Source organism: Hylobates moloch, unplaced genomic scaffold, assembly GCF_009828535.3.
Source record: "Hylobates moloch isolate HMO894 unplaced genomic scaffold, HMol_V3 SCAFFOLD_3, whole genome shotgun sequence".
NCBI lineage: Eukaryota > Metazoa > Chordata > Mammalia > Primates > Hylobatidae > Hylobates > Hylobates moloch.
The window spans coordinates 135,180,288-135,200,574 of NW_026652278.1; the positions used below are offsets into that span (position 1 = coordinate 135,180,288).

At 36.1% G+C, this 20,287-nt stretch overlaps 1 protein-coding gene across 3 annotated transcripts in view; it reads right to left on the minus strand.

Moving 5' to 3' along the window:
• Window positions 1–1,551: 1,551 nt before the first annotated feature.
• GYPA (glycophorin A (MNS blood group)) overlaps window positions 1,552–20,287 on the minus strand; it is a 30,807-nt gene continuing 12,071 nt past the window's right edge. The window contains exons 2-7 of one of the 3 annotated variants that reach the window (XM_032172045.2): window positions 12,668–12,766; window positions 11,868–11,960; window positions 10,889–10,933; window positions 9,052–9,137; window positions 6,892–6,970; window positions 1,552–3,624 (exon numbers count right to left, since the gene is read on the minus strand). In XM_032172045.2, coding sequence (XP_032027936.1) covers window positions 3,608–3,624; window positions 6,892–6,970; window positions 9,052–9,137; window positions 10,889–10,933; window positions 11,868–11,960; window positions 12,668–12,766 — 419 coding nt within the window. In that variant the 3' untranslated portion in view covers window positions 1,552–3,607. The remainder of the gene's footprint in view (window positions 3,625–6,891; window positions 6,971–9,051; window positions 9,138–10,888; window positions 10,934–11,867; window positions 11,961–12,667; window positions 12,767–20,287) is intronic. The other 2 variants (XM_032172064.1, XM_032172047.1) reach the window with 2 other exon arrangements.

Here is a 20,287-nt window from a genome sequence, read left to right on the forward strand (position 1 = left end):
GTTGGCCAGGCTGGTCTGGAACTTAGGTGATCTACCCACCTCAGCTTCCCAGGGTGCTGGGATTACAGGTGTGAGCCACTGCGCTTTTCTATTTTGAGAACCTACCTGTTGTGTCTTTTGCAGACAAGTAATATGGTATCTTGCAGGTAAACTCATGAAACATAACTGTGCTTATCCTTTTATTTTTTTCTTTCTCGTATTAATTATGGCTTAATACTAAGCTCTACAGCTATATACAAATTCAATATAAGGACTTTTACATTCTTTGAAGATAAATTAGGGCTCGTTCTGAAAAGCTGCTTATTTTCCCATACAAAAGCAGGTTTTGTATATAATCATGTTTGAGTCATCTTTTGCTGTAATATACCTCTTTCCATCAAAAAGCATTTGTGTGCTTCCTCCTTATGGATTAATCTTGGTTTAGTTTCTATGCAAAATTTAAAAAAATCCAGGGGCTTTAGTCTGAGGGAAATGGTTGTGGAGAATATCACTGTACACATTACATCAACATATAAATAAACTAGACGCTTTTCAGGTTTAAGAAGATATGGGAGAGAATTGCAAAAGTTGCACATGACTGACATGAGGATTATCTCTCACTACATGAGAGATGTAAACTTTTCTCCTTTTGGACTGATATTAATAATTTCTTCTTGTTTTTCAGTTTTCTGTATAAATATATATAAATATATAAATCTTGTGACATTTCTGCAAGGCAGTTATTCTAATCTTCATATTTCAGATAAAGAAACCAAACTTATGTGAATAAATAGGGTTCAAATCCTGGCTCCAAATCTGATTTTCTGTCCACACCATGCCAGACCAAACCTTTAAGATGTCACCATATATCATGCCATTTTAAATATTAATAAAGGCTTCATGAAATAAAAGCAAATTTTGTTAAGCCTCTCAGGAGTTACAAAAATGAATTAAAGTTCTTGCTCTTAATGAATCATAGTTAAGAAGGGTATGGAATTCAGATCGTAGTAATGCTACGAAATATGTTTAAGTGCTGTGAGGATTCAGAGGATATGTTTACATCTAGATGCTGAAAGTGGGTTAGCAGTTGGCAATGCACATGCCCCCTAAATACAGCTGAGGGCATAAATGCATTAGAACTGGCTGACACAGTAACAGGCCTATGCATCACTTTGGGTCGAATTATTTATTTATTTTTATTTAAATAACATTTGGCTTTTAGGATTTCTTCTAAGAAATTTGCTACATTTGATAGGATAAATGTTTAGAATAAACCAGAAGGCTATTCTTCAATCGCTATGTATCAATATCACCAAAATACCCCTTGGCCCATGCTGTTCTTTGGCTCTCCATTCAGAGTTGTTTTCAGAGTTAAATTTCTATTGCAAGAAAAGGTCATTCTTTCTTCACAATGCCTCTCAGCCTTCTCCATTCATTTTTTCCCTCATTTAGACCTTTTGCTCACAATTACACAAGCAAACACCCAGGGCTGAAGAGTACAATTCCATAATCAGCATCACCAAACCTTCCCATCCCAGCCCCAATTTCAAGAAATCCAATATGAGCCATCCATGGGGTCATGGTATCTTCACAGGAAAGATTTCTGTATTACAATATTTTGCTGATTTAATTATAAAAATACAAGGGAAATGGTCAAATACCAAATTTACTATGAAAAGTTCATTGCTGATTCGAATGTCACCTCTGGAACCTTTGTTGAAATTTAATTGTCATTGTAACAGTGTTGGCAGGGGCCTTTAAGATCATAATTAGGTCATGAGGGCTCCATTCTCCTAAATGGAATAATGCCTTATAGAGGGAATGGGCTTCTGATGAAAGGATGTGTTTGGCTTCATCTCCTCTCTCTTCATCTTATGCTTTTGCTTGCCTTTCTGCTTTGTAGTAAGAAGGTTCTCATCAGAAACAAGGCAGATGTCAGTACCATGCCCTTGGTCTTCCCAGCCTCCAGAACTAGGAAGAAAATAAATTTCTTTTCTTTCTAAATTACCCAGTCTGTGGTATTCTGTTATATAGCAGAAAATTGACTAAGACATTCATATACAGAAGTACAGAGAAATTGCTTGGAAAAGTTCAAGGAGGTTAAAGCAATTTGTACTTTAATTATTCATTAAATTCTGTAGCTCTGGTTAAGAAGGCACATTCACAGTGATCTCTTCCTGTCTTTGACTTGTAAATTACTTTAGCGAAAAGGTTAATCTCACCCTCTCTTGTTTCAACAAGTTGCTTTTATTAAAAATGTAAATTTAAAATTACCTTGGCATTTGGGTCATTAATTGGATTAAATTAACCTAATAATGCTCATAAAATTACTTTTAAAAAAGTATCAACAGAAATGTTCCCTTCTTAGTCTCATTCTTTATTTTAAGTAGTCAATTTAGTACAAAAACACTCTCTGAATGTACAAGTAGGTTAAAAATTTAGATTTTTTAATTTATTAAAAGGTAAATTTCAGTTGCCAGGCCTGAAAATGTACAAAATACAAAAAAATTTACTTTGTTATCACACAACAATAAAAAGTCATATAGATTTTTATTAGTTCAGAAATAAAGTATCACAGGAAGGTCTTTTTTGTTTTTCGTTTTTGCTTTTTAAGTTTCACTACAAATGAGTAACAGCTGTAGAGTCACAGTCCTTAGTCTGTATATCTAGAAATTTCCTTTAAATGGTTTAAAGCAATTTCCAAAGTTTTATTAATAAGAGAAACTGGGACTGGACAGATTAAAGAATTTAATTGAGAACATATAGTAACCTATTAAAATATTCACCTGCACGTCCAGTTTGCACATCTTGTTGAATTTAGAGTTGAGTTTCTGTTATAAAGAAAGGTCATAAGTTCTTTTCCTTCCCAGGATACTCTACTTACACAAATAACTCTTTCAGTGGAATGCAAGCCTCAGTGAGTGCTGTGACACAGTTCTACTGTTAGACAAATTATTTTAAATATGGCATTTATATATATGTAATATTTCATATTAATGAGAAAACCTTTTGTGTTGATTTATGCATTAAATGATAAATGTGTGTTTGTGTGTGTGTGTGTGTGTATGGCATTTCTGAGCATAAGCTTTACTAGTGTGAACAAAATATAGTAATCATTCATGTAATATTGTATCTTGCCTGTTCAGCAATGAAGGAAATGAATGATAGGACTTTAGTGTCCCCTTAGTTTATTTAAAACAATGAAACCAGACTCAAAAGTTTACAATAGGAGGAAAATCTAAACTTCATCTAGGTATTTCAAGCCTTTCATTGACAGAACCATCATTATAATACAATAGAATAGGTTAAGTTAGTATTAAACAAACGTAGATGAATTCAACTAAGGTTTTGGATCAGAATTCTCAAACAATTCTAAAAATTATGCTAACACAAAAGCAAGCATTCAAGGAAACATTTGTTCTTTATCTTGAAATATTAATGAGCAGAGATTTTTTCCCCATCATTGAGTCACTGGAAGTCATTATAATGAAAATTGCATTCTGAAATTGTACAACTTAGGCAGGTATATAATTTATTGGAGTGTCCAATCCACATGTTAATTTTTCACTTGACTGAAGTCTTATGTCTTCTTTGTGTTCTTTCCACATTTGGTTTGGTGAACAGATTCTCATTGATCAATTGTCTCTAGAAGGATTATAGTAAAAAAAATTCAAGACCGAAATATGAGACATAGTTATGTTTAAACACAACAGGAAATTAATGCACAGTATACATTTTAGGATTCTACATTCTTGCAGAGTTGTCCTTGAATGTAATTAGTAGGAAATGAAAGGACTCTCCTTACATATTAGCTCTATCGTAAAGTTTTGTGTAAAGAAAAATACAGAATTTCTTAGAATATCTATTCTAAAGGCCTTAGGTAAAGAATAAATATAATTGCTCTGCTCCTAGTTTCTACAGAGATAAGAAACAAACAGCCAAACTTGTATAGAGGCAAAATATAATGTGAAGCCAGGAAATGATAAGTTGAATCACATGTGCATGTTAAAATTTAAGGCATGTTTCTAAGTCTGTCATGTCTTTTTTAATAATGACCTTTTTTTTCTCCCCAAAGAGAAGTCTGCACAAAAGCTTATGGCCAAGTTCCTCTCTGGTTCTAGGGTGTAAAAGAAGGGCACTGGGCTAGTTTTCTCCAGTAAACCCAATGCTGCACTTTTCCTGGTTGGAAGGTTGAATTTATGTTGCTCCTAGAAACTGCATGAAAGGGAGAGGGGAGCCCTTGCTCTTCCAGAAGCAGAGCTTTTCCAGTCTTCTTCTATTTGGGCACCACAGGAACTGTGCATCTCAAACATTCTTCTGTGGGAAATAGGCTGGTGGGTCACATGTGCATGCCTCAGTGGGCAGCTGACTCAGATTCGCTTATTCTCATTTTTCACCAATCACAGATCATGTGCACTTTTAGAGGGTTAAAACAATTTATACTTTAATTACTCCTTAACATCATTAGTTCTTGTTGAGATGGTACTGTCATTTTAACCTCTTATGCCTTCGGCTTATAAACTAATTTAGAGCCATATTCTATAAAAGTAGGACTAAAGCATTTTAAATAATCTTTAATAATGTGTTTTCCCATGTTTTCTGTGAGGTGCAGTCAGAATTCATAACTTGTCTCACTAACATACTAAGACATTTAATAACTTCACTTGCACAAATGTGGGGAAATAAAGTGAGCCTGAAGTTTGGTTCTTCTGAATTTCCACTGCCATTACACATATTTGAGATGTGAACAGAGAACCAAAGCAGCAATCCAGCTAATGTGGAAATGCATACAATTCTTTAAGTAAACATATTCTGTCTTCCATGCTTTTACTCACTCAGGCTGCCCTTCTGCTAAAACTACCCTGCCCTAGGTAATATCTATCTGTCTTTTAAGGCTAATCCCAGGTGATTTCATCTCCAGAAGCCTTTGATACCTGTCCCAGTCTGTGGGACAAGTGGAGCTATTGCCTCCATTACTGTAGAACTTGTTCACTGCAATGACGTTCTGTTTTTTCCATTAGTCTCTCAGCTTCTGAAGGACGAAGACTCATATTGGTATATCTAATGTGAGTGTGGTGCCTACCCCACTGTATGCATTTAGCAAATGTTTGTTGCACTTAACTGAATTAAACTACAAGGACATCTTAATGCACTGTGGTGTATTAAATTGTCCCAAACATTTGAGATGCTTAAGATCGTATGAAAAAAAATGGCAGGGGAAACACTAAACACTAAATTTGTCGCTAGAATAAATAGCTAAAAGTGTATATAAATTTCAGTTTGAAAAATAGGCTTTAGATTGTAATTGCTCCATTTAAAAAACTGCATCAAGACTTTTTTGTGGAACAAGGCAGAATGCAGATAAAATGAATATTTTACAGATACTTGTTCCAGCTGCCAGTCCAATAACAAGATAACCTTAGTAAATGAAGTGAATCTGGCATATGACTCAAAAATTTCCGTTGTTTCAAGTATCTGCAGATTGGATTTTATTAATCCTTTTAGCTGAAAATCGTATCTATGCCGTTCATTTCCACATAGCAGGAACTTCTTAGGATTATAAACTTATGTAACAATTATTGTTAAGCTTTAAGAATTCACGTGATAATGTGATGTGGCAAATCCTGCATATAACCTGTGTAGCTGTGACGGATCTTTAAAACTCTGTGTTCTGTGACTCTAAAGTCCAGAAAACCTAGACTGGTCCAGGGTTAAAATTGAAATCCAGAAGCATACAGGACCTCTGATCTGTCATGATTTTTGAAAATTATGGGAGAAAAATCAACTGATTTTGTAGAAGGCAGAATGAAATCTCTTTTGCTTGAGAAATAAAGCTCATTCCAGAGACTTGTTCTTAGTAACTATCTCCCAAAATAGATGTCATTTGGGTTTATGCTTCAGGCAAAATTTAATAGGAACTATTTGCTTTCTTAGTGAGTTCATACCAGGGGCCACGGTGAATAAAACAAATGCAATTGGCTAGGGATTTAGACAAACAGTAGAGGTAGCAGCCACTACTCAGCTCTTAGGAATTGGTCTCATGCTGGTATGAAGGCTCTCAGCATTTTGGGAGTTTACATTTTTCCCCAAAGGAATAGCAATACTTGGTTTTTAAAATGTAACAATTTCCCACTTTTAAAGGTTGACAATAAATGTTCTTTTCAAAAAGCACTATGTGGTTTAATAATGTTCTGGATAAACAAAATATATCCATGGACTTTCACATGTTTTATATCTGCTTAGCACCTGGGAGTGGAGATGAAAGCATGTGCCAGATGGCTTGCCAGTGTGCACAGGAGGTCATTTGGGAACGACACTATATTGATAACATGCTATATTGATATAGCATTGATATCAGTGCTATATTGATAACAGCTAACAGGCATGAGGACTTATGATGGCCACGAATGGTTTTAAATACTTTACCGGTTGTAGCTCATTTAATTCTCATTAAACTCTGTGAGGTTGATACTATCATTATCCCCATATTAAAAGAGGTTTAGTAGCTTGCTCAGGGTTACACAGCTAATAGGTGTTGGAGCATGGATTCAAATCCAAGTCTGATTTCAGATCTGGGACTATTACACTATGCTACACCACACTGACCATAGAGTCTCCTACACACACAACTATGCAGTTTGGGAAATAAGAAGTACACTTGGTTTTCTCTTTTGCTTTTACTATTTGATTGAGTTTAAAAAACAAAACAAAACAAAACACTTTGTGTCCAAAGGAGAATCTCACTATGCTGCAGACAAACTTACATTTCTAAAAAATCAAAGAGGTAGAATTAATGAAATAGAATAGAAATGAATCATAACTGGTTTCCTCCTCCCTCAAATCAGAAAGAAGTAACTCACTAGTTTTTTTTTTTCCTACAAGTCAAAAGGAACTGCAAATATTAACACCAACCTGGATTTTCTATTTCAACAGAACTTAAAGGCACCTCTGTGTCAGGTGAGGGGAGAGGTTGTACATCAGATGGGCTTTTCTATGAAGAAATATCAGAAAATATTAATAACACAATTTTCTAATCTTAAGACAGTAAAAAGTAAAATGCTTCAGCTTAAAAATATTTTTTTCTAAAATTTTTTTTTTGGTTGAAATCCCCTTTGCAGAGATTTTGTTATTATTGTTGTTACTAGTTACTAGTATAAGCATTGATTTAAACTTGTATTTGTGTTCCTCTATCATATTTGGTATTTCAGTAGGAGAAATATCACCTCAAACACTGATACTTACATATTTCCCTGCTGTAATAAATAGTGAAAGTGAAAATAAACATAAAAATAAAGTGTGTGATCTCTGCATCATGTTGACCAGGACAAAATTCATCCATATACATTTAGAAAATTCTCCGAACTTTGCCAACTAAATATTTCCTTGACTTTTTCAGATTTTAGAACATTGACAAAGAGAGAAGACAACCCACTTTGCCATATATGCCCATGTAAGAAGATGATTTTTCTCTTTTATACTCCAGGCAAGAAAAATTATCTTATATTAAAGTCCTTACAAAATATCTCATGCAAGAGTAGGCATTCTCAGTTACTTTTCTTTGATTAACAAAAAGTATTATTTAAGGAAGATATGTTTACATGGAATAATGAAAATCAATTATAGGATTGGATGATGGTAGAAGTTAACTGTTAGAAGCAGTTAAAAAAGAAAAGAGGCAAAGGAAGTTAATGTAGATATTACTATCATTCTTCTTCTGATGGCCCCACAATTGCAGTGCTGTCACACCTCTCAGTTAGCGTTTTTAAAAGAATTATATAGTGGTTATGGTCTCAAAAATCACAAAGAGAGATTAAGAATAGAGGATGAATGAAAACACAACTGTACCAGTCTCATGTGACTAAGTACTTCTGATCTAGGATTACAGAGACAGTGACAGCATCATAAATACACACACACATATTGTGTCTTAAATATCGTGAATAGAAAGTGATAGCAAAAGTTATGCACTTCTATAAGCTGTGTTGTATGGACTTAAAAATAGCATTAGTGGGCTGGGCTTGGTGGCTCGTGCTTGTAATCCCAGCACTTTGGAGGCCAAGGCAGGTGGATCACTTGAGGTCAGGAGTTTGAAACCAGCCTGGCCAACACAGCGAAACCCCATCTCTGCTATTAAAAAAATACAAAAATTAGTCAGGCATGGTGGCCCGCACCTGTAGTCCCAACTACTGCGGAGGCTGAAGCACGAGAATCACTTGAACCAGGGAGGCAGAGGCTGCAGTGAGCAGAGATTGTGCCACTTTGCACTTGAGCCTGGGTGACAGAGGGAAACTCTGTCTCAAAAAAAAAAAAAAAATTAAAAAAAGCATTAATGATTAAAATATCACTGATGTTAAGAATTCATAGGTGGAAATTTGAAAAATCTGTTTCAGAATATGTGAGAATTAAGAAAGGCAAAAGTTTTATTTTGTTTATTTTTATTTATTTATATATTTATTGAGACAGGGTCTCACTCTGTTGCCCAGGCTGGAGTGCAGTAGCATGGTCACAGCTCACTGCAGCCTTGATTTCCCAGGCTCAAGCAATCCTCTCACTTCAGCCCCCTGAATAGGTGATACTACACATGTGCACCACCACGCCTTTCTAATTTTCGTATTTTTTGTATAGACTAGGTTTCACCTTTTTGCTCAGTCTGGTCTCAAACTCCTGAGCTCAAGCAATCCTCCTGCCTTGGCCTCCCCCAAAGTTTTAAACATATGTAAATATATTATTTTAAATATTTTATACACTAATAGGGTAAATACTGTAAGTAGAATCTTAATATTTCCTCAATATCCATCAAAATATGTGAAAGCAAGTTAGACAAAAACTTAGGGAGATCTTTTATTGGGAAAATGGTGGGATAGATTTATATTTAGAGGTTCCCTTTAATTGGGCAAATGCAAAAAAAAAATTCTGCTAGAGAAACACAGTGACTTCTGTGTGTTCAGTTGAAAAAGATGGAATTTTATGCAGTTCTGTTTCTCTTTTGAGTTTAACTGAACTCAGAGGAATAAACCCTCCTAGAGCTGTTCACATTGGTATTTAGAGCAAAATTAAAAACTGAATTCTCACCTTTCTCAGTAGGCGAATACAGTAAGAAATTGAGAGGATCGTTCCAATAACACCAGCCATCACCCCAAAAATTATGAGTGTTATCACTACAGGAGATAAAGAGAACAGCAAAATTATGAAAGTCTGAAATAAATGATCACATAGCAGTTGAAAAATAAGACAGATAACATCAGCCTAACATCACCTTGCCTTTTAATAGAAAGTACAATTAGTATACTATTATGTGTATTTTGTCTTTTTTAAAATGTGTGCTTTACAGTAACCTTGTGGGAAACTGGGACTGTGAATGATAAGTCTTTTGTCCAAGGTTGCACACATAGTTGATGACAGAAATAAGACCTGAGACTTCTGATTCCAGACCCAGCGTTCTTCACTAGTGTAACTGTAGGTAAGAACTCAGTGGACGTTCTACTCAGATATGGGGGAAAAAACCACAAATTCTCCCATAGTTTCGAAGTTATGAGAGAAAATAATGTCTTAACATATAAAAGAGCATTGGACAGATCATAGAATCATAATTTTGGAAAGAAACTGGTATAAACAATTTACAAATGAAGAAAAGAAGCTGAATAAGGTTAACTTAGCCTTGGTCAGACAACTAGTTAAAAGTAGAATTATAACTATAATGCAGGTCATCTATATTCTAAGCTTTATTCCTTCCACAGTATTCTTATGCATAGTCTCCAATATAGTCACTAAAAATGCTTTTTAAGTCGTTTATATGTTGGGAATGAAACAATCGAAATCAATTAAGTAAGAGATATTTCCATATTTATAGCATATTTGTAGTGCTTCCAGATGAAGTAAATAGAATGGAAGGCTAGACATAAAGGTAAAATGGCTCATTTATTTGCCTAATTAATATTTAAAAGTGCTATTATTGATAAAAAGTAAAAGTAGCATTTCCTCTTGGTGGTGTTGCCCAGCCTTCTTGACCACTTAGCTTGAATGTATGCGATAGTGATGAAGTTCTATGATGTGCTTTTTACCCTGTGAGCCGTGGACACAGCCAAGTGTGAAGGGAGGGTTAGAATGCAGACTAGCAAATGAGCACACACAGTGATATTCAAGTGAGGGGAAGGGATGTCCCTTCAGCAGAGGTTGTCAAGATGGTCCCTAAGTGGTTGCATTGGGCCAAAAATGAATCAAGGCTGAGATTTACCCTTGAAATACAGTACCAGTTAATTAGATGATTTTAAATGCCTTGCTTTTTACATGAGGGAAGAGGGAAGTTCATTTGTTTTATAAGCTCTTATGAGGCTTTTTTCAAGTACTCAGGGTTGGTTAGAAAGGTAAAACATCTAACTTAAGAGAAAAACTATTACCAAATTATGTATTTCTATTTCCAAAATGTTTTTATTTATTTTTATTTACTTATGTATTTGTTTTTGAGACAGGGTCTTACCAAGGCTAGAGTACAGTGGCACAGTCATAGCTCACTGCAGCCTCAAACTCCCAGGCTCAGGCAATCGATCCTCCCACCTCAGCCAGACTCCCAAGTAGCTGAGACTACAGGTGCGTGCCCCATCCCAGCTAATTTTTGTATTTTTTGTAGAGATAGATTTTGCCATATTGCCCAGGCTGTTCTGAAATTCCTGGGCTCAAGCAATTAGCCAGGCTTGGCCTCCCAAAATTCTGGGATTATAGGCATGAGCCACTGCCCCTGGCCCCCAAAATGTTTTTAAAAATAAGAAATGCCCATTTTAATTTTTAAAAAAGAATATTTTCTTTGCCTTTACAATTTTGTATGAATAAAGTTAACAACATAGGCATTTGAAACAAGCAACGGATAGTTTAAAATGGAATGACTTTTATTCTTTGTCAAATATTAACATACCTGGTTCAGAGAAAAGATGGACAAGTTGTCCTTGTCTCCATTCTCCTATAAAGCAAAATTTCCATGTAAGTCCAAAAAAGTAAGACATGTGCAAAGAAAAAAATCATTTTGGAATCAAACTGTTCTGTGGGTTTCCTTTTCTTAATCGTATTTTGAGAGTTGTTGGTCAACTTTCAACACCTAGCTAGTAAAATTTACGAGGTAATGTGTCAGTCTTACCGTTAGTAATTTCAGTATCTACTTTTAATGACCCAACAAGTATTCATGGATGAGAAATAAGCAAATTGTCTCATAACTGAGGGGAAAGGAATGAGAAAGTATTGGAAGAATCACTTATTGACTTCCACAAGAAGCAATGCATTTTTAAAAAATGTAAAAATAATGAGAAGAAAGGAGGCATGTGGAGCCATTACTCCACAGAGATGCCAGTCCCATGCAAAGAGGGGTCATGTGGCTATCAATTTTCCATATTTATGCCACAGCCACTGTCTGAATCTAAACTGTTACTGTGTCTCATTTGAACTTTTGTCAATAGTTTCTCTGGATTCTATGTCAGTAGCAATTGATAGTACGAATGCCTTACTGTTCCACCTGTGCTAACCTTCCCTCTCAGTCCACATCTTACTTTTGTCTCTGTCTCCACTTGCCATTTTATGTCATGAAGCTCTCTTACTACCAAAGCCACACAATTTTCTAGAGTTTAATTATTACAAATTACTTAGTATATACTATGTTGTTTGATGATTGAGGATTCAGGTATATTTTTTCATTCTTTAGGCTTTACATACAAAGGTTAATTGGGGCTTGCCTTCTCTTTCTCGGTCACAGTTAATAGTTGTGGGTGCTATATGGGCTTTGGAGTAAAACAGATGGGTTTTCTGTCACAAAAGTTTGAGAACTGTCATGAGTTACACCTTGTGTAAATAGGGTTCAATCACAACAATGACTCCAGAGCAACTATTTAAAACTAAGAACATACCGTTTTCCTCTTCTGGAGGGTAAACAGTTGTAACAGAAATTTCTGAAACTTCATTAACACTACGAGCTGGATATGTGTACCATTTGTTCTTATCTGCATATAAGAGAAGTTGAGAAAGGGAACAAGAATGAGGCGACTGCATGGACATAAAGCGTATCATGAAAGACAAATTCTCCCACATCCCTCCCAGCAGCAGCTCCAGAATTTCTTCTTCTCCCCTGAAAACTAACAAGAGAGACTGCCACCAGGTTACTCTTATCTCAGCACCCAGCTTTGCTTATTGTTTATCAGTCACTGAGAATGTGTGAGGCTCTGAGCTAGTAACTTTTAGATACATCTTCTTATTTAGCCTTTAGAGAAATGCGGTGAGATAAGTACTGTGTTATTGGCCCCATTTTAAAATTAATGGGATAGAAACCCTGCAGGGCAACTCACCCTGGGTCAGCAGCTGGGATAGAGCTGAGCCCGGGTCTGAGCTGAACTGTTTGCCCACAGACCCTCTGCACCACCGCACTATTAGGTCCCCTTTATCTGGCCCACTATTTCATGGTCACATGCATCATTTCTGTGCTTTGCCACATTGTTTTAATTTCTTTAACTCACAGTATTATTTCTGTGAGATATTTCAGAGGCAAGAATTCCTCCGTAGTAGGAATTGTGTCTACTTAGTAGGCTGTGTCTACTTAGCTCGCATGTCTCAGTGTTTGTCAGTTTCTCTGCAGTGACAGGTCTCCTAAAATAGGGTTGCATCACAAAAATGATTTTGGAGCCACTATTTAAAAATAAAAATGAAAACAAACCGTTTGTCTGTGATGAGGTGTAACTCTTTGTGACCGAAGAAGAGATTGAAGCGTGCATTACCAAACCAGTGGTACTTAATGCTGATATGCTCGCAATTTCTGTATAAAATAGAAGTTGAGAAAGGGATTAAGAATGAGGTGACTGAGCAGACCATAAAGCATATCGCAAAAGACAAACTTCTCTCACATCCCTCCAGTCCCTGAGCTAAGCACTTTTGTATATACCTTACATAATCTTTAGAGAATTGCTATGTGGTAAGCATTGTATTATTGGCCTTATTTTAAAATTAAGGGGCCAGAAGCCCCTCCAGAATTTCTGCATAGCAGAGGTTTACAGATAAAGTGTGCCTTGGTTTTCTCATCTGTACAATAATAATACTTGCCTCAAAATGTCATTGTGAGAACAAAATTAGTTTAAATATGTGTGTGTATGTGGTATGTGTGTGTATGTGTGTGTATGTGATGTGTATGTGATGTGTATGTGTTAGTATAGTACTTGGCACATAAAGAGCATTACATATATGTTGGGTATTATTGTTATTATGCTTATAAAGGGGTAACTTGAAGTTGCATTTGGGAAACTGTCTATGCTAAGAAAGGCAGAAGCGTGTAATAATTATATAGAACAAAAGTTCTGTCCCATATCTCAGTGTCTCCTTCTGCTGGGGACAATCTTACTTCTTCAATAAAAATGGAAACAATAATAAAACACTATTACATTGCATGAACCCAGGAGGCGGAGCTTGCAGTGAGCCGAGATCACGCCACTGCACTCCAGCCTGGGCGACAGAGCGAGACTCCATCTCAAAAAAAAAAAAAAAAAAAAAAACCACACATGCAAACATGAAATCAGAATGTAGACTCACATATATCCTTTTAAAATCTCATTAAATAAATGGTGAATTATTTTTGTAATTAAACACTTTTTATTCTTAAATGCAATACATTTCAAATTTATAAGTTATTTTATAAAATTTTATAAATTAAATTCTTTAAATTGCAAAAGTAATATAGATTCAATAAAGAAAATTTGGGAACTACAAGGAAGCACAAAGAATAACATAAAATTCATCTACAGTCAGCCTACGCAAGGTTGAACATTTGACACATTTTGATATATAGCCATCTGAACTTTTAGTTGTTATATCTAAATATGGGATCATGGTGTTTAAATATATATAGCTATGTATATAATGTTTACAAGTCTGACTTTCTACTTAATATGCCACAGATATCCCTATGCTGTCAAATATTCTTCTATGAGAAGATTTTTATGACTGCAAAGTATTCCATTGTATGAATGTTCTGTGGTTTATTTCAGTCTCCTATTCTGTGCATTCATGTGTTTTTCACTCTTCTGAGAGTTATAAATCATTATGATAAACGTCAGTACCCTGAACTCTGTAGATGTGCCTTTGCTCATCTCTTTGAGACATTCAAATGAGGGGAATGGCACCCAGGTGCAATGGAGTGGAGGTGGTAGGGCTTCTTCTCAGAGGCAGCCAACTTGGCCCCTCAGCTGAATGCTCGAAGTTTCCTGGAGAACCCACAAACAACAGAAAACATCTTCTCTGACACCTCTCATTAGTCTACCCAAGCGAAGACTTCTAAAACCTTCCTCTATTTAAATCAGCTGATAGGTAATCAGTTTACCTCCAAATCATGGAGAAGACATGATTTATTGTTCCTAAACTGTCTGTGTTTTCTCTTTTAAGTTCTTTTCTGGCCTTGCTCTTTAACTTGGCCTGCCACCTGATTCCATCATGTGTGTATAAACGATTGCCATATGAATTCACTAAATAGCATGCAAAACAATTACTGAATGTTTCTAAGTTTTTCAGCACTCAGGTATAATGGCTTTTAAGATAGTATCGAAACCAATGCTTTTAAACAATAACCTGGTGATAGGGATTTTGAAGTTCAACAAATATTAAGATTAAAATTACAGAAAGAAACATCTTTATGAGTCAACTAAAGTATGTAAAAATTATTTACAAAGATAACTAATGAACAAAAATAATCCATCTCTCTTAATAAATGTTAGATATGAGCTTCAGCTTATTTCTAGATAATGGAATATGGACCATCTATTTTTGAAAAGGCATACAATCTGAGTAAAATAGATTTAGCTATGAAAGTGTTATGAAAATAGCTAGTAAAATAACAAGCCAAAAAAAATCAAAAGTGTTAATGGCCAGAAGCCTTAAATGGGCATGTAACAATAAACTTGAGATCAGCCTTTGGCTCAGCTACATGGGAATGCAACTGGAAAACGCAGCGAAGCTCTCATCCTTCACTCAGGTGTGCTCGTCACGTCACTTCCATTTCTAAACTTTCATCCTCTCCACGCTTCTCTCTTTAATCCTCCACTCCTTCTTTACACCTTTCAGTTCAGTGTAATCCACTTACATTTAGGGTGCACATTTCTTATCCCTGTGGATACCAAATGGGCTCTTCTGAAACATAAAACTTGTTCCTAGGACTTCAATGTCCCATTATTTTGAATCTTCTCAGCATGAGAATAGTGCTTTATTCATAAAAGATGTTAAGTGAAATGTTAATTGTTATAAATGCTTGGACAAATTCTTATGGAGAAAGAATTAGGTGAGTGGTATGGTTTGGATCTGTGTCATCATCCAAATCTCATGTGGAAATGTAATCCCCATTGTTGGAGGTGGGGCCTGGTGGGAGGTAATTGAATCATGGGGCTGGTTTCTCATTGCTTAACACCATCCCCCTTGATGCTGTCGTGGAGATAGTGATTTCTTATAAGATCTGGTTGTTTAAAAGTGTGTGGCACCTCCCCACTCTCTCTTGCTCTTGCTCCAGCGCTCTCTCTCTTGCTCTTGTTCCAACCATGTAAGACATACCTACTTTCCCTTCATCTTTTGCCATGATTATTTCCTGAGGCCTCCCCAGAAGCAGAAGCACTATGCTTCTTATATAGCCTGCAGAACCATGAGGCAATTAAACCTTTTCTTTATAAATTACCCAGTCTCAGTTATTTCTTCATAGCAATATGAGAACAAATGGGTTTTCAGATTGCATCTGAATGTGAACATAATAATTTAAATAATTAATACATTTATTAATTATAACACATAAGTAATTATAAATTAATTTATAATTAATAAATTAATTTAATTAATAAAATTGTTTAATAAATTAAACCAAATGACAAAATAGCACATGCAGAATGAATGCAAGCATCTGTAAAAATAAGCATCATTTTAAGACCAATGAAATATTTTCAACATTTCAATAGCAAGCATACTTTTGCTAACATAAGAAAAAAAAAACAGAAAGTAAAAAATAAAAATACACAAAACGTAGTCTGTAAATGCCATCTAGTAGTTTTGACTATGAGTACAAATATACATATTCCTCCAAGTTTCCTAACTGTTCAGCAGGATGTTAGGGACTACCTGAGTCAGAATTCCAGGGGTTCAGGTAGAGAGGTGTTTTCAGTCTATGGGAGGGTGCTGCAATTTTCTTTGTGAACACCTGCAAGACTCTGCATGGTCCAGTCCTGCTTGCCTCGCATCTTCATTGCTTCACCCTTCCCTTCCCTCTTGGGGCTCCAGCCATTCTGCACATCTCTTCACTCTATGACTGCACCATACCTTTTTCCATGTCCTAAATCTTGTGCCAGCTCCTCCCTTCGTCTGAAATATTTCCCTCCCTATCTTTGCCTAACTACAGGCTTTTCAAGTCTCAGTTCAGTGCCACTTCCTTTGGGAGGTCTTTGCTGGCCTCTCTAATAAGATTTAGACTAAAAGCTCTCTGAAGTCCCTGGTGCTTAACATGGTGTTGTAAAACCTTATGATTATTTAGAATCCAGATATGCATTCCTTAGGCCTTGATGTTTACTGGGGGCCTTGGATGTTTCTTAATTTGTTCAATGATTTACAAAAGGTTTTGTTTAGGTGGGTGGTATAGGCTGTGGGCTATGTACTAGGAATATAATGATAAATAATTCATGGTCTTTCCTTTCAGGGTAATTCCAGTACAGTAAGAGCGACAATTATTAATCTAAGTATAATAAGTATTTTAGGATGGTGGTGGAAGTGGGGACACAAAGGAGACAGTGGTCAATTCTACTTTGAGAGGTAGAAAGACCTCATGAAGGTGTTTTTGAATTTATTTTGAAAGAAGTCTGGGACTTTACCAGGCAGGCTGTGTGGTATCAGCAATGGCTTGGAATCTGAGACATCATTGCACATTAGAAAAACTGCAGATTATCTATGTGGCTGCAGCACAAGGTGTGAGAAGGAGAGGAATAGAGAAATGGGTGAACAGCAAATGAGAGGCTGAAGAGGTGATGAGGCACCAAATGTTGTGGGCCATGTTCTAGAATTTGGACTTTATCTTTAAGGCAGTGGAAAGACAATGAATGGTTTGAAGCAGTTTTTTATTTAGGGAAAATCACTGTCAGTAGTATGGAGGATAACTTAGGGGAAAGAAAACATGCCGGAGCTTTGCAGTAGAGGGTCCCCTCTTGTGTTCAAGAGTGGCCAAGATAAGCAGTCCCTTTGCAAACAAGCCACTTCTGCTCACAGAAGGTCCTTATCACTTCTTAACATTCCTTTGGTGGAGAAGGCCTATAGCCTGAGGCTTTAAAGGGGGCAGAAAATTACAGCAGGTTGTCAAAAGAATATGGCAAAGAACCAACAATGGGAGCTAACATCTCTTAAAATTGGCACTTTATTTTAATTTTAAATGAAGTCAGAGGAGGTGAAAAGTATTTTAAATTTATAAGCGAAGGATATGTAACTTTTTTATAAAAATGAAAACATGCTTAGGGAGAGAGAGCTTAGATAAATTTTGAGCTTTATCAAAACAATTTTAACACTCTAGCAAATAGGTAGACTTCTTCTTCAACAGCTACTCCTCACAGTAAAAGAGCACTTGGTGGAAATTTTGTTCTGAAGTCAAGGCTGAAACCCTAGAGATCAAACACTGTACTCAAGTTTACAAAGCTGGACTCAGACCCTAACACTGGCTGTAAAATTTGTCCGAAGTTAGACCAGAATGCCTCTCTTTCCAGCTGGATCTACATGCCTCCACTCTGGCTTTTAACAGGCTCTGAACTATTGTCAGAACTTGGGAATTTCTAACATTGAAGGTAACACATTGACAGAATTTCCTCAATGTAAAATTGTATAACTTGGAGTCCCATCTGAGCATGTTATGTCCTATTTGTACCCTTACAAAAACTGATTGGTGGCCAAATTGATTTGAGACTGAAAGTTGCCACTTATGTTCTTAGAAATACTTGCTTTAATTCTCCAGAATCAGTTGTTCTGATACAACTTCTTATAGTCGCCTACATCAACACAGTAAGAAAATAAACATGTAAATGCCCTAAAGATAATTTGATAAAAATTGTTTTTTATATCATTTCCTCAACAATCTCATAATGGTAGCTGACCTATAAAATGACCTTTTTCATAGTTCATTTTTCTTCCATTTCTGGAAAAGAGATAGCCTAAGCCTTTCAGTAGGAATGAATACCCATCCTTGCTCAGTGGTAAGAGGAAGGCACAGAGACTTGTTATTGGAAGTCTATAGTTTACAAAACAGTGTCATCTTGAAAGAACAATAGTTCACATAAAAATGAGTTTTCATATTTTCTAGTATTAATTGACTTTTAAATAATTTGTTAGTTATTCCAGAGTAGAATCACATGGGGGCAATTTAAAGAATTTCATCAATAGCTTCAAATTAAGTAAACTAGCATTTGGTTGAAAAAAAAAATCACTTACCTGGAAGGAGAAACAAAAGAAACATCCTCAAATGCTAAAGCTTCCTTCAAAACTCAAGGTAAGGGAACCAAATTTCCACAATATGATCCCTTAAAATCACCAAGAATGTTCAAAACTACATTTGATAGCAACAGCTCACACAACTACTTGGCTCTCCTAGATTCCTAAGATCCTAACCAGCTAATGGACATCTGTGGACATATTCAATTCTCCAAAGCTGCAGAATATCTGCGAGAAGATGGTTTTTGAATAGGACTTTTTACTGTAGTATATTTAGTTCAGTAAACTGGGTAGAAAGCATTTAAGCAAACTCGTAACCATTGAACAACAAGCTTTAGTTTGCCAAAACTGCTTAGGGACTGGATTAAGAGAAGGCTCTCCTGTTATTTTTATCTCTTTGCCTTTGGAGCTCTCGGCTTTCTATGGCTAAATTAGCTTTCAAAACTCTACTTGTGTCATTCCTAGATTAAAGGTCAGTGTAAGTATTGTACTGTTGAATTCAGAAGGTACATTTAAGCTAGAAAACCACTTGTAGCACATCTAATCCAACTTGCCAACTTTACAGATAAGACATTTGGTCTCATAAAAATTAAATGACTAGCTCAGATTAGCATATCTGGTAAGGAGCAGAACTGAGACTTAATTCTGCTGACCCCCAATATTATTCTCACCTTCCAGATCTCGCTGCCTGGTTGAGATCTTGTCAGCAAGATTTCTCTGATGTTTTAGCACATTAGTCAGCAAGCATTGGGGTATATTGTACATACAAAAAAGGACAACTAAATTCCTGAGCTCCCTGGACATCCTAAAAGCTAGAATTTTAATAAAAACCATGCAGTCTTCATTTTGATGATCTTTTTCCACACTCATTTATTGTATTACTTAGATTATATCTCTTAGCCCTCAGTGTCCTTATACTATAGCCACTAAGAGAAACTATGTTTTGCTCTAGCAATACAGAGATGAGAGTCAGTTTCTTAGTCCCTTCACGTCTTCTGGCAGGAACACATCCAGTCTATACCTGAAAAATTTCACCTCTCTCTCCAAGTGAAGTATATTTACCTTGTGGTATTAGGAAAGATGTGTCCAGCATCTGGCTACCCAGGAATAGACAGACCTTACGCCAACACTGTACATTTTCTTAGATGCATGGGCCTCTGAAAAACATACTCTCAAGACCTTACCCCATGCCTACTTGCAAATTAATCACTGGGTGCACCCAGAAGGATGGGCAGATGATGCAGAGGTGGAGGGATAAAGAAATGGCATGGGCTAACATATGGAGAAAGGGGAGTATAACGTGCGTTGATGTGGAGGCTTAGGGCACCTAACAGGCAAGTGTTGGCAGATCTCTCAGATTGATAAGAGTTTAGTGTTTAAGTGGCAAATTAGTGCAAAATAAAATATAAAGGTATGTTTTGTCATATTAGCGAGGCCTCAAACTCCTATTTTAAATTTATGTTTTTCAGTTTTCAGGCACTGAAATGGCATTTGCTATGGTACTTAGTACAAAGTAAATCTGTGTGACCTGAATTGAATTGCATAATTTAGGTTTGAGAAGGGTGGAATGAATTGGTATACTTTCTAGAGAATGAAATATTCAAAATTTGTGTTTGGATCATCTCACAGCTTATACTTGTATGACATCGGATATGTTCCAGAACATTTCACCTCTCTTGTCTCTTATCCTCATGTATTGGGGGAGAGAGCATGGACTTCTGCCACTGTTCCCATTGTACCAAGGAGGTGGGGTGACTTGGGGGCCCAAGACATGTTAGGATAACAACTGGAAATAGCCAGCCTCCTAGCTCTCTGCTATATGCTTTATCCACCAGACCACTCAGCTTTCCAAAAT